The sequence below is a fragment of the Gobius niger genome, assembly GCF_951799975.1.
Source record: "Gobius niger genome assembly, chromosome: 24".
NCBI lineage: Eukaryota > Metazoa > Chordata > Actinopteri > Gobiiformes > Gobiidae > Gobius > Gobius niger.
In genome coordinates, this window is record NC_136875.1 from 16,111,427 (window position 1) to 16,124,286 (window position 12,860).

Below are 12,860 nucleotides of genomic sequence, written 5' to 3' on the forward strand. Positions count from 1 at the left end.
GGATTCACTTCCTAAAGTCACAACTGTTTCCTGTCCTTGATTTGTTCCCATGTAGAGCCATGTTTTGAGGCGTGGCTCCAGGTGGTCTCGGTGAAAACAGATAGGTCTGACTTCAGCGCAGACTCAGAGGTCTCTACGTGGTCTCGAGCAGTTGTGTCACGAACTCAAACTGTTGTCCTGTGACGTCCCTGTAACGTCTCCGAGACCTGTCGGAGACCAAGGAGATCTCAAAGAGCCGTGTGGAGTCTCTCTGAGATCTCCTTGGTCTCTGACAGAAACGTCTCACGTGTTGAGGACAATGAATAGTGTTCGTCACTAGGGATGGGTACCGTAACACTACTTTAACGATTGCTTTTCAGTGCCGGTGCCTTAACGGTGCTTTTTTCGATACCTGTGTTATTCTAATTACATAAAAAACAACGTGTATAAAAAGTATCATTCAGGAAAAAGACCGAAAACAGAAGAAGAAGAAGGAGAAGGAGAAGGAGAAGGAGAAGGAGAAGGAGAAGAAGAAGAAGAAGAAGAAGAAGAAGAAGAAGAAGAAGAAGAAGAAGAAGAAGAAGAAGAAGAAGAAGAAGAAGAAGAAGAACGAAGAAGAAGAAGAAGAAGAAGAAGAAGAAGAAGAAGAAGAAGAAGAAGAAGAAGAAGAAGAAGAAGAAGAAGAAGAAGAAGAAGAGCCTGTAACTTTGTGTTTTGAGCAGAATTTCCCCTTGAGCAGAGATAAAAGAGAGAAAGAACATTATTCCCTCCTGAGCTGCAGAGTCAGATCCACATCAGGACACGGTTTCTTTCAGATAAACTTTTCTAAACTCACTGCACTTTGACGAAGCGAAAGCTCCAAACGTCAAAGATCCTCACATGGTGTGAGCCTCACTCTGACACTGATCATTTACCAAAACTGTACCAACAATGTCTAACACAGAGTGAGGCTCACTTTTCTATAAACCAGCCTGGATATTCCCGTCTACAGCTGCTGTAAAGTAAACAACAGTACGTAAGCTCCGCCCAACAGCACGTAAGCTCCGCCCCAACAGCACGTAAGCTCCGCCTCCGGGTCTCTCGCTAAAGGAAAACACGTCTGGGTTTTCCGACTGGAGTAAGTCCTGGTTTAGACCTGATTTATAACTGGTTTAGTTTAGTTCTGGGTTTTCCGACTGGAGTAAGTCCTGGTTTAGTCCTGGTTTATAACTGGTTTAGTTTAGTTCTGGGTTTTCCGACCGGAGTAAGTCCTGGTTTAGTCCTGGTTTATAACTGGTTTAGTTTAGTTCTGGGTTTTCCGACCGGAGTAAGTCCTGGTTTAGTCCCTGGTTTATAACTGGTTTAGTTTAGCTCTGGGTTTTAGGACCGGAGTAAGTCCTGGTTTAGTCCTGGTTTATAACTGGTTTAGTTTAGCTCTGGGTTTTAGGACCGGGAGTAAGTCCTGGTTTAGTCCTGGTTTATAACTGGTTTAGTTTAGTTCTGGGTTTTTCCGACTGGAGTAAGTCCTGGTTTAGACCTGATTTATAACTGGTTTAGTTTAGTTCTGGGTTTTCCGACTGGAGTAAGTCCTGGTTTAGCCCTGGTTTATAACTGGTTTAGTTTAGTTCTGGGTTTTCCGACTGGAGTAAGTCCTGGTTTAGTCCTGGTTATAACTGGTTTAGTTTAGTTCTGGGTTTTTCCGACCGGAGTAAGTCCTGGTTTAGTCCTGGTTTATAACTGGTTTAGTTTAGTTCTGGGTTTTCCGACCGGAGTAAGTCCTGGTTTAGTCCTGGTTTATAACTGGTTTAGTTTAGTTCTGGGTTTTCCGACCGGAGTAAGTCCTGGTTTAGTCCTGGTTTATAACTGGTTTAGTTTAGTTCTGGGTTTTCCGACCAGGAGTAAGTCCTGGTTTAGTCCTGGTTTATAACTGGTTTAGTTTAGCTCTGGGTTTTAGGACCGGAGTAAGTCCTGGTTTAGACCTGGTTTATAACTGGTTTAGTTTAGATCTGGGTTTTCCGACCGGAGTAAGTCCTGGTTTAGACCTGGCTCAGTCCTGGCTCAGACTGCGGCTCTGCCATCTCTATTATTTGCCAATTCATGGCTCCTCCAGTTCTGGCGTCTTGTGAGTCTGAAGAGGCCTGTGAGTTAGAGCTATGAGGTGTCGCTTTTCTTCGCTCCGTTTGCTCTGAAGCGGCTCATTATCTGCACATACGTGGATGTTTTTTAGACTCTATGCGGGTCTGGAGAGAAAAAGAACCGAAACTGGCACAGAAAGAATTTTGTTTTTTCGATACCTCCCCCGACCGGAGCTTTTCGGTCGGTTCCAAGTACGGTACCGTTTAACAGTGCCCCGTCCCTATTCGTGACAGAACTGCTGAAGACGGCGGAAACCTCTCAGAGACCATGATGTCGTAGCTGAAGTCAAACCTGTTTGTTTTCACCGAGACTCTCTGGAGACTCCCCTGATCTCAAGTCTCCAACTGGTCTCCAACAAGTCTCTACAGTCTCCAGGCCGTGATAAAGGCCGTTCAGCTTCAGCTACAAGTTCCTCTCTCAGGGTGTGTCCAGACCTGCACTGTTTGTTCCACTTTAAACGGATCACGGTTCGTTTTGACGCTGCTCCGGATTTTTTATTCAGGTGTGAAAACAACAAACGAATCAAAGAACCGAGACCCACTTCTTCAGGTGGTCTCGGTCCGGCTTCCAAACGGACTCTGGTCCAGTTCGCTCCAGGTGTGAATCTAAGCCACTGTTGATCCAAAACAACTGCGCCTTTTTGGGCTTAACGAGCCACCGTAGCAAGGCCTTCACTGCTGCTAACGCTAACACTGGACGGAGGCTACAAACAATGAGCCGCGGACAGACCTGGAGCTCCTGGATATTTGGCCAGATGCACAAACACAACTGCGCTCGTGTTTAGCGAGAAAATGAACAGCCGCGGTCGTTGCAGTGCAGTGTCAAAGTGGAAAAAACTTCGCAAAACTTAAAGTGGAGGATCATCCACACAGAACTCCTCTTCCTCAGCTGCTCCGGTGAAGCTGAGGTTAAAGGTCAGTGGTTCAGCCTCTCACGTTTCTTTTATTATCACAGTAATCGTCAAATTTTCCTATTTATTTCACTTGTCGTGGTCGTTGCCGTCCAATGGGAGCCTCGGTCGTCACACACGTGTTTACAAAACATAGTTCTCTTGTTAAAGTCCAGTCTGAACACGAACTGCACCAAACGAAACAAAAAAGTTTGCTTCTGATCCGGAACAAACAAGCGAAGCAAAGGACTTCTCTGGTCTGAACACACCCTTATAAAACACCGGCGTCCCGTCGCGTCCTGCGTAAAGTTTAAACATGTCGTAGTGATTCTCTGTGAGCTAAATGTTTTCTGTTGCCGACAGTTTGAATCTTTCTGCGAGACTAAGTTTCGGCGCAGAGGGAGAAGTTAGTGACCAGTGTGAACCAGGTCTGTGTGAGTGACCAGAGGAACCAGGTCTGTGTGAGTGACCAGAGGAACCAGGTCTGTGTGAGTGACCAGAGGAACCAGGTCTGTGTGAGTGACCAGAGGAACCAGGTCTGTGTTAGTGACCAGAGGAACCAGGTCTGTTAGTGACCAGAGGAACCAGGTCTGTGTGAGTGACCAGAGGAACCAGGTCTGTGTGAGTGACCAGAGGAACCAGGTCTGTGTGAGTGACCAGAGGAACCAGGTCTGTGTTTGTGACCAGAGGAACCAGGTCTGTGTGAGTGACCAGAGGAACCAGGTCTGTGTGAGTGACCAGAGGAACCAGGTCTGTGTGAGTGACCAGAGGAACCAGGTCTGTGTTAGTGACCAGAGGAACCAGGTCTGTGTGAGTGACCAGAGGAACCAGGTCTGTGTGAGTGACCAGAGGAACCAGGTCTGTGTGAGTGACCAGAGGAACCAGGTCTGTGTGAGTGACCAGTGGAACCAGGTCTGTGTGAGTGACCAGAGGAACCAGGTCTGTGTGAGTGACCAGAGGAACCAGGTCTGTGTTAGTGACCAGAGGAACCAGGTCTGTGTTAGTGACCAGAGGAACCAGGTCTGTGTGAGTGACCAGAGGAACCAGGTCTGTGTGAGTGACCAGAGGAACCAGGTCTGTGAGTGACCAGTGGAACCAGGTCTGTGTGAGTGACCAGAGGAACCAGGTCTGTGTGAGTGACCAGAGGAACCAGGTCTGTGTGAGTGACCAGAGGAACCAGGTCTGTGTGAGTGACCAGAGGAACCAGGTCTGTGTGAGTGACCAGTGGAACCAGGTCTGTGTGAGTGACCAGAGGAACCAGGTCTGTGAGTGACCAGTGGAACCAGGTCTGTGTGAGTGACCAGAGGAACCAGGTCTGTGTTAGTGACCAGAGGAACCAGGTCTGTGTGAGTGACCAGAGGAACCAGGTCTGTGAGTGACCAGTGGAACCAGGTCTGTGTGAGTGACCAGAGGAACCAGGTCTGTGTGAGTGACCAGTGTGAACCAGGTCTGTGTGAGTGACCAGAGGAACCAGGTCTGTTATGGCTCGGTTCCACCTACCCTACTCTACTCTACCCTGCTCTACTTTGCCTGCATTTGAAATGTTTCCACCAGCCCACTTTACAGTTAACTGGTACTTTTTTTAGTACCTGCTTGGCCCTGGTACTAACCAGGGCCAAGCAGGTACTGTTTCCAATGGATGCAGTCAAAAGCAAAGCCATATCCATGGATACACCCTGGTAACCATGGATACAGTATTAGATTCTACAGAATAGTGGAAACACAACCAGGCCAAGTAGAGTAGAGACCAGGCCAAGTAGAGTAGAGAAGGGTAGGGCTGGTGGAAACGAGCCATAACTCTCTGTAGGAATAAACAAAGACCGGAAACAGTTGTTACAAAAGGAAGCTAGCGCCACGTCGCGGCGTAAGTCCGTCACAAAGCACACGGTCATCAGGGCCGGTACCGTTACAGTTATTTCAACACCGGTGCTTTAACGATACTTGTTTTTTCGATACCTGATCCGATCATTACCTTTTCCGATACGTTTACTAAAATATTTGTTGTCTGGAACCAAAAAAACAGAACGTTGATGTTAATTTATTCCATTTCTTTTGAATTTGTATCATTTATTTGAGCTGAAACGCCCAAGTGACTTCCTGTAATCCTGTCCCTGGAGGATCCGCATCACAACAGGCCAGAAAACACACGATTGTTTCCGGTTCCTGCTCCAAACTTTCATCTTTTTGACACCAGTCGTACCTAGATGTTTTTAACGGTACCCAGCTCTAATGGAGGTTTCTCTGATGAGCGTTTATGCAATTAATGTTTTAAAAATGGGGGTTCTTTTTGTCCAGACTGTTCCATGGTTCACATAAAGCCTTCGGACGCTGCATTGACCCGGCTCTTTATATAGTTTGTATCTAAAGTGAGTCTGTGGCAGCTCCACCTGGACACCGTCACTTCCTGCCCGGCTCTCACACCCGGCCGCCGGTACTTACGTTCTCCGACAGCACGGTGATATCGCAGAGAGAGCAGGAGTAGGGGAACTCCGTGGGCCTCTTCCCGTGGAAGTCCCGGGCCTGGGTTTCCGAAGGAACGGAGGGCGGCTTCCGTTCGAAGGAGCGTCCCCGGTCCGCGGAGGAGAAGCGCTCCGGGCTCTTGGCGCCGCGATAGTCCACGTCCGACGTGCGGTGCTCGTAATCCACCACGAACGCGCTTTGCGACGGACCGGGCTCACGATACAAAACCGGCGTCCGGGGGTCCGAGGGCGGGGCCCGGGTACGGAGCCTGTGATTGGTCAATGGGGGGTAACGGGTCGCGGCCTTGGGGAGAAACAAATGAACACAAAAGTAGAAAAGCTGAGAAATGAAGGCGACTTACCATGTTTCGACCTGAGGCTAGTTTGCACCGTTTAGTGAAGACTGTACGGGTGCAGGGGGCGTGTCCGCGAGGCAGATGTTCAAATGTGGAGAAAACAGACTCTGCCAACGGGTTCCTCGCAGGCTCTTGGGACGGGGGGACTGTGAACAATCTTCTTTCAAAATGTCAAAACTCTGATCCATGAGCAGAAAGACAGATTCCAGAGAACTGCAGCTCAAAGGGTGAAGTCCAGAGGTTCATCGAGATCCGGAAAGTCCCTCAGCCTTTACCAAAAAAATCCCTTCTTTTCACCGGTGGCTCAGCGGTCGCCAAAAACACAACGTCCCAGCGGTTTCACAAAGCCATACTTGCCCAAACCCCTGGGGTAAAGTCCACAGTCCAGGCTGTTCTCGTTTCGATTTTTTGTTGAATTTTTGTTGAATTTTTGACATTTTTTGTTAAATTTGTCAATTTTCTGTAAATTTTTTGTGGAATTTTTGTTGATTTTTTGTCGAATTTTTGTTGATTTTTTGTTGATTTTTTGTTGATTTTTTGTTGATTTTTTGTTGATTTTTTGTTGATTTTTTGACAATTTTTGTTGATTTTTTGTAAATTTTTGTTAAATTTGTCAATTTTTTGTATAACTTTTTGTTGATTTTTTGTAAAAAAAAATTTTAATTTTTGTCGAATTTTTTTAAACATTTTTTTTATTTTTATTGAATTTTTGTTGAATTTTTGTAGATTTTTTGTTGATTTTTTGTAGATTTTTTTTAAAACATTTTTTTTAATTTTTGTTGATTTTTTGTTGATTTTTTGTTGATTTTTTGCTGATTTTTTGTTGATTTTTTGCTGATTTTTTGCTGATTTTTTGTTGGTTTTTTGTTGAATTTTTTTTGAATTTTTTTTTAATTTTTGTTGATTTTTTGTAAATTTTTGTTAAATTTGTCAATTTTTTGTATAATTTTTGTTGATTTTTTGTAGATTTTTTGTAAAACATTTTTTTACTTTTTGTCGAATTTTTTTAAACATTTTTTTATTTTTGTTGAATTTTTGTTGAATTTTTGTAGAATTTCTGTCGAATTTTTGTCGATTTTTTGTTGATTTTTTTTAAAACATTTTTTTAAATTTTTGTCGATTTGTTGTTGATTTTTTGTTGAATTTTTGACGATTTTTTGTTGATTTTTTGTTGATTTTTTGTTGATTTTTTGTTGATTTTTTTTTGTCTTTTTGTTGATTTTTTGACATTTTTTTTTTAATTTTTGTCGATTTTTTGTTGAATTTTTGTTGAATTTTTGTTGAATTTTTGTCGATTTTTTGTTGAATTTTGGTTCTGGTTCTTGGGACGGGGGGACTGTGAACAATCTTCTTTCAAAATGTAAAAACCCTGATCCATGAGCAGAAAGACAGATTCCAGAGAACTGCAGCTCAAAGGGTGAAGTCCAGAGGTTCATCGAGATCCGGAAAGTCCCTCAGCGTTTACCAAAAAAATCCCTTCTTTTCACTCAGCGGTCGCCAAAAACACAACGTCCCAGCGGTTTCACGAAGCCATACTTGCCCAAACCCCTGGGGTACAGACCACAGTCCAGGCTGTTCTCGGTTCAATTTTTTGTGGATTTTTTTGCAATTTTTTGTTGAATTTTTGACGATTTTTGTTGAATTTTTGACGATTTTTGTTGAATTTTTGTCAATTTTTTGTTGAATTTTTGTCAATTTTTTGTATAATTTTTGTATATTTTTTATCGATTTTTTGACAATTTTTTGTCAATTTTTTGTCGAATTTTTGTCGAATTTTTGTCGAATTTTTTGTTGATTTTTTGTTGATTTTTTGTTGAATTTTTGTCGATTTTTTTTAAATTTTGTTGATTTTTTGTCGATTTTTTGTCAATTTTTTTGTCGAATTTTTGTTGAATTTTTGTCGATTTTTTGTCGATTTTTTGTCAATTTTTTGTTGAATTTTTGTTGAATTTTTGTTGAATTTTTGTCGATTTTTGGTCAATTTTTTGTTGATTTTTTGTTGATTTTTTGTTGATCTTTTGTTGATTTTTTGTTGATCTTTTGTTGATTTTTTGTCGATTTTTGTCGATTTTTTGACGATTTTTTGACGATTTTTTGACGATTTTTTTTTAATTTCTTGTCAATTTTTTGTTGAATTTTTGTCGATTTTTTATTGAATTTTGGTTCTGGTTCTTGGGACGGGGGGACTGTGAACAATCTTCTTTCAAAATGTCAAAACTCTAATCCATGAGCAGAAAGACAGATTCCAGAGGTTCATCGAGATCCGGAAAGTCCCTCAGCGTTTACCAAAAAAACCCCTTCTTTTCACTCAGCGGTCGCCAAAAACACAACGTCCCAGCGGTTTCACGAAGCCATACTTGCCCAAACCCCTGGGGTACAGTCCACAGTCCAGGCTGTTCTTCTGCTGCAACAACATTCACCTGTGAAACGGAGTCCAATCCTCAGCAGCTTCAGGGGAAAATAAGACTCCTCTCTCGTCCAAACTGACTCCGCCTCCCAGTGGACGGGGATCAGGTGACTCTGGGTCTTTAAGGTTATGAATCAGGTGTTGCTCTTTCCAAGGAGAAAAGCATTTTAAGTAAATAATCTGATATAACAGGACTCAAACGACGACATAAGGAAACAATATCTGCTGTAAAATGTCGTTCAGATGGACCTGCTCTTGTGTTGATCATCACCCGGTGAGAGTTCAGTGGTTTCCGTCTCAGAGACATGAAGAGCTTTGTTTGAATGTACTGGCCGTAAAACATAAACCAAACTTACCGCCGTCGACCTCTGGGCTTTAAAACCGCTGTCAGCTTCAGGCCTGTCACAATAACGCTTCAAGTCTGATGTAAAAATCAGAGATTATTTAAAATATGATAATAAAGGAGAACATTGAGGACCAGTGGATGCCACTGAACCAACTTACAAAATTAAAATATCAACCGGGTTCTAGAAGTTCTAAAAGTTTAAGACACACGAGCTGCAATTACCATGAAACTCAGCAGGACGACTTTAAGGGATCATTAGTTTATTTGGTCGGGACAGTACATGTTAAAGAACACGCCACACCGGATTGTAGCCTTGGGCTAATTTCCATCCGTCGTCCCCCATGCGCACTCTCAACCATCCTGGCCTATTGTACATGTTTTTAGTGGTAGGGGAAACCAGAGGAAACCTACGCAGACACGGGGAGAACATGCAAACTCCACAGAAAGGAATCGAACCCGGACCTTCTAGCTGTGAAGCACGAGCACTAACCACTGTGCCACCGTGCTACCTTTACTTAACTTTTAAGGATTATTATCGGTGGCCGATATTATCGGCCTTGGAGATGCCATCACCGATAAGCTAACCCTTATTTTAGGGTTGATAATTATTAGCTCATTGGCTTTGGCACAGTAGTGCAGCGGTGGAGTTTATGTTCTCCCCCCGCAGCCCGGAGCTGGTTGAGTTTTTCGTCACTTTTTTGTGGAATTTTTGTCACTTTTTGGTTGAGTTTTTGTCACTTTTTGTTGAATTTTTGTCACATTTTTTGTTGAATTTTTGTCACGTTTTTATTGATTTTTTGTCAATTTTTTGTCAATTTTTTGTTATTTTTTGTTGAATTTTTGTCACATTTTTATTGATTTTTTGTCTCATTTTTTGTTTAATTTTTGTCACATTTTTACTGATTGAGTTTTTACAGATTTTTTCACTGATGATTAGTTTATTGAAAAACTAAACAAATTATCCAAAATCCCCTCTGAAAAAATCATTCATTTTAATCTGGCTCAATTCATTATAGGGAATTTTGGATATTTTAATGCTCAAAATGCCTGTCAGAAAAAATGCCATACATTTTTTTCTCATACTTATATCAGTAATGTTCAGCAAACGTTTCAAATTGACATCTCTACATTTGTTTTTTTTTCCTATTCATTCCTATTATTTTTTTTTTTACATCAGTCACTGCAATATATGTGGAGAAGACGAGGAAGTGCCAGGACCTGCACTCACGTCAGGGGAAGTTTACATTGTCGTGCTTCCCCACTGAAAATTTGTGATGCACGATAATGCCAATTTGAACCGATAACCGATAATTCCGCATGTCCCGATAACCGATAATTATGTTTATATATTTGCACTTTATTTTGTGACAAGAACTCACTGTAACAGTTCACAGTTCTGCCCAAAATGTATTAACTCTACCAAGCAATATACAAGTGTATAAATATAAATCTTTGGGTTTGAGTCTCACCTTTTTCTAAAGCTCTGGTTTTTTACAGTTCCATCATCTGAGCAGGTCTGACTCTGCTCATCTGTGTCACATCTTATTAAAAATATATAATATTACTACTGCTACTTCCTTCCTAGTATTTTTCTTTTTGTTGACATCATACTAATGAATTCTTATTTACAATACTGGAATATAGACAGTATTACAGTATTTCACTGAGTCTGGAGGCGTCTCTGACCTGAGAGAGACGTGATGCCAAATCTGTGACAGATTCTGACTAATAATCTGATCCTACATGCAATTTCTCCATCTGTGAGATCAATAAAGTCTCATCTTATCTTATCTTAAAAACCAGACTCTCTCCTGCACTGGGCTCATTTATGCATTTGTGACGAGCAGCGCGGCTCATTTCATCAATGTAAAACTCCTGTGGTTCATAGCGCTCATGATACATGTGTTTAGGCCCCGCTCTTTTATCACATTTTTGTTGAATTTTTGTCACATTTTTGTTCAATTTTTGTCACATTTTTGTTCAATTTTTGTCACATTTTTGTTAAATTTTTGTCACATTTTAGTTTAATTTTTGTCACTTTTTTGTTTAATTTTTGTCACTTTTTTGTTTAATTTTTGTCACATTTTTGTCACATTTTAGTTTAATTTTTGTCACTTTTTTGTTTAATTTTTGTCACATTTTTTTTTGAATTTTTGTCACATTTTTGTTCAATTTTTGTCACATTTTTGTTCAATTTTTGTCACATTTTTTTTTTATTTTTGTCACTTTTTTGTTTAATTTTTGTCACTTTTTTGTTTAATTTTTGTCACATTTTTTTTTTAATTTTTGTCACATTTTTGTTCAATTTTTGTCACATTTTTGTTTATTTTTGTCACATTTTTGTTGAATTTTTGTCACTTTTTTGTTGAATTTTTGTCACATTTTTGTTCAATTTTTGTCACTTTTTTGTTTATTTTTGTCACATTTTTGTTTAATTTTTGTCACATTTTTGTTCAATTTTTGTCACATTTTTGTTCAATTTTTGTCACATTTTAGTTTAATTTTTGTCACATTTTTGTTGAATTTTTGTCACATTTTTGTTGAATTTTTGTCGAATTTTTGTCACATTTTTGTTTAATTTTTGTCACATTTTTGTCACTTTTTTGTTGAATTTTTGTCACATTTTTGTTGAATTTTTAAAAATACATTGTTTTTCTGTGATTTATTGGACCATAAGTGGATACAGTGATTATTGTGACAGGCCTGGTCAGCATCAGCCATGAACCTTTCTGTGTTTGTCGATATTTGTAACAGTGAACCTGCTCTGCCCCCCTCCCTCTGCCCCCCCCCCTGGAGGCCTTACCCGGGGGCAGGTACGGGTCCTTCTTCTGCTTGATCTGGCTGAGGAGCTGAGGCAGAGAGTTGAGCGTCAGCATGTCTTCAGGAAGCTCCGACAGCAGCGACAGGTCCCTGGCGTCCAGCCCGCAGCTGCTCAGCACGCTCAGGGCGCCGTCCGGTGACCAGTGAGAGCCGGCGGGGCGAGGCGCCGGCGGCGGGGGCGGCCAATCAGAGGCGGCGGGGCGAGGGGGCGGCCAGTCAGCAGGAGGTCGGTGAGGCCAGTCCGCCGGTCTGAGGGCGGGAAGCGTTTAAATACTTCACTCTGAGCCGCTTGGATGAACTGTAAAGACGGGGCTCTCACCTGTCGGGCCAGGGCGGTCGGTCTCCACCAGGGGGCGCTCGGAACGGCCGGTCCCGCTCGTCGAATGGGGGCTCGTGCTGGAAGTACGGGCGGTGGTCTGTGTCTCTCGGAGGACCTCTGAACCTGGACATGGCTCGGACCAGGACGACTCGGCGCTGGGAGAAACTGAGGAAACTGAGGATTATTATGTGTTTGAAGAAACATATCGACACACGTTAAAGGGGGGGTATTATGCAAAATGGAGTTTTTCAAGCTCTACATCCTGTTATTCTGTCACTCCCTCATTAAAAACATGGCTTAAGTGTTGCCTTGGCACATTCACGTATTTCTGAGTCATCTGTAAAAACTCTGATGGCGGCCATTTTAGGGATAGGTTTTTGTCACATTTTTGTCACATTTTTGTCACATTTTTGTCATTTTTTTGTCACATTTTTTTGGAATTTTTGTAGAATTTTTGTCATTTTTTTGTCACCTTTTTTTGAATTTTTGTTGAATTTTTGTCAATTTTTGTTAAATTTTTTGTTGAATTTTTGTTGAATTTTTGTTGAATTTTTGTTGAATTTTTGTTGAATTTTTGTTGAATTTTTGTTGAATTTTTGGCTGATGGCGGCCATTTTAGGGATAGGTTTGCCTGAGTCCTCCTAGGAACGCCCCCACCTCCTGGAGACGCCTCCGAGCTTTGGTCACCAGCCGAGTAACCAACCACTGCTCCTCAGCAGAACCCCCTCCCCACTGATGCCACAGACAGCGTGTGGAGGGGGCGTGTCTAAAGGCTCAGAGGTTCTTAAAGAGACAGAGGCCGATTTCAAGACATTCACTACAGCCATTTTGAGAGAGACATTTTATACAAGGCAGTTATTCTAATTTACTGCATTTACAGACCAACAGAAGGTTTGTCATCATTGTAGTGAGATATAGACTGGTGCTATGGGACTGACAAAAGCAGAACACCCCCTCTTTAAAGCAGAACACCCCCTCTTTAAAGCAGAACACCCCCTCTTTAAAGCAGAGCACCCCCTCTTTAAAGCAGAACACCCTCTCTTTAAAGCAGAACACCCCCTCTTTAAAGCAGAACACCCCCTCTTTAAAGCAGAACACCCTCTCTTTAAAGCAGAACACCCCCTCTTTAAAGCAGAACACCCTCTCTTTAAAGCAGAACACCCTCTCTTT

General features: G+C 41.9%; 1 protein-coding gene across 1 annotated transcript in view; it reads right to left on the bottom strand.

Moving 5' to 3' along the window:
* The window catches only part of matr3l1.1 (matrin 3-like 1.1), a gene marked incomplete at both ends in the record, with an annotated part of 22,084 nt that extends 10,657 nt beyond the window's left edge, over positions 1 to 11,427 (bottom strand). Inside the window, 3 exons of the mRNA XM_079582451.1 lie at positions 5,423 to 5,746; positions 8,562 to 8,626; positions 11,355 to 11,427. Coding sequence (XP_079438577.1) covers positions 5,423 to 5,746; positions 8,562 to 8,626; positions 11,355 to 11,427 — 462 coding nt within the window. The remainder of the gene's footprint in view (positions 1 to 5,422; positions 5,747 to 8,561; positions 8,627 to 11,354) is intronic.
* Between the last annotated feature and the right edge of the window lie 1,433 nt (positions 11,428 to 12,860).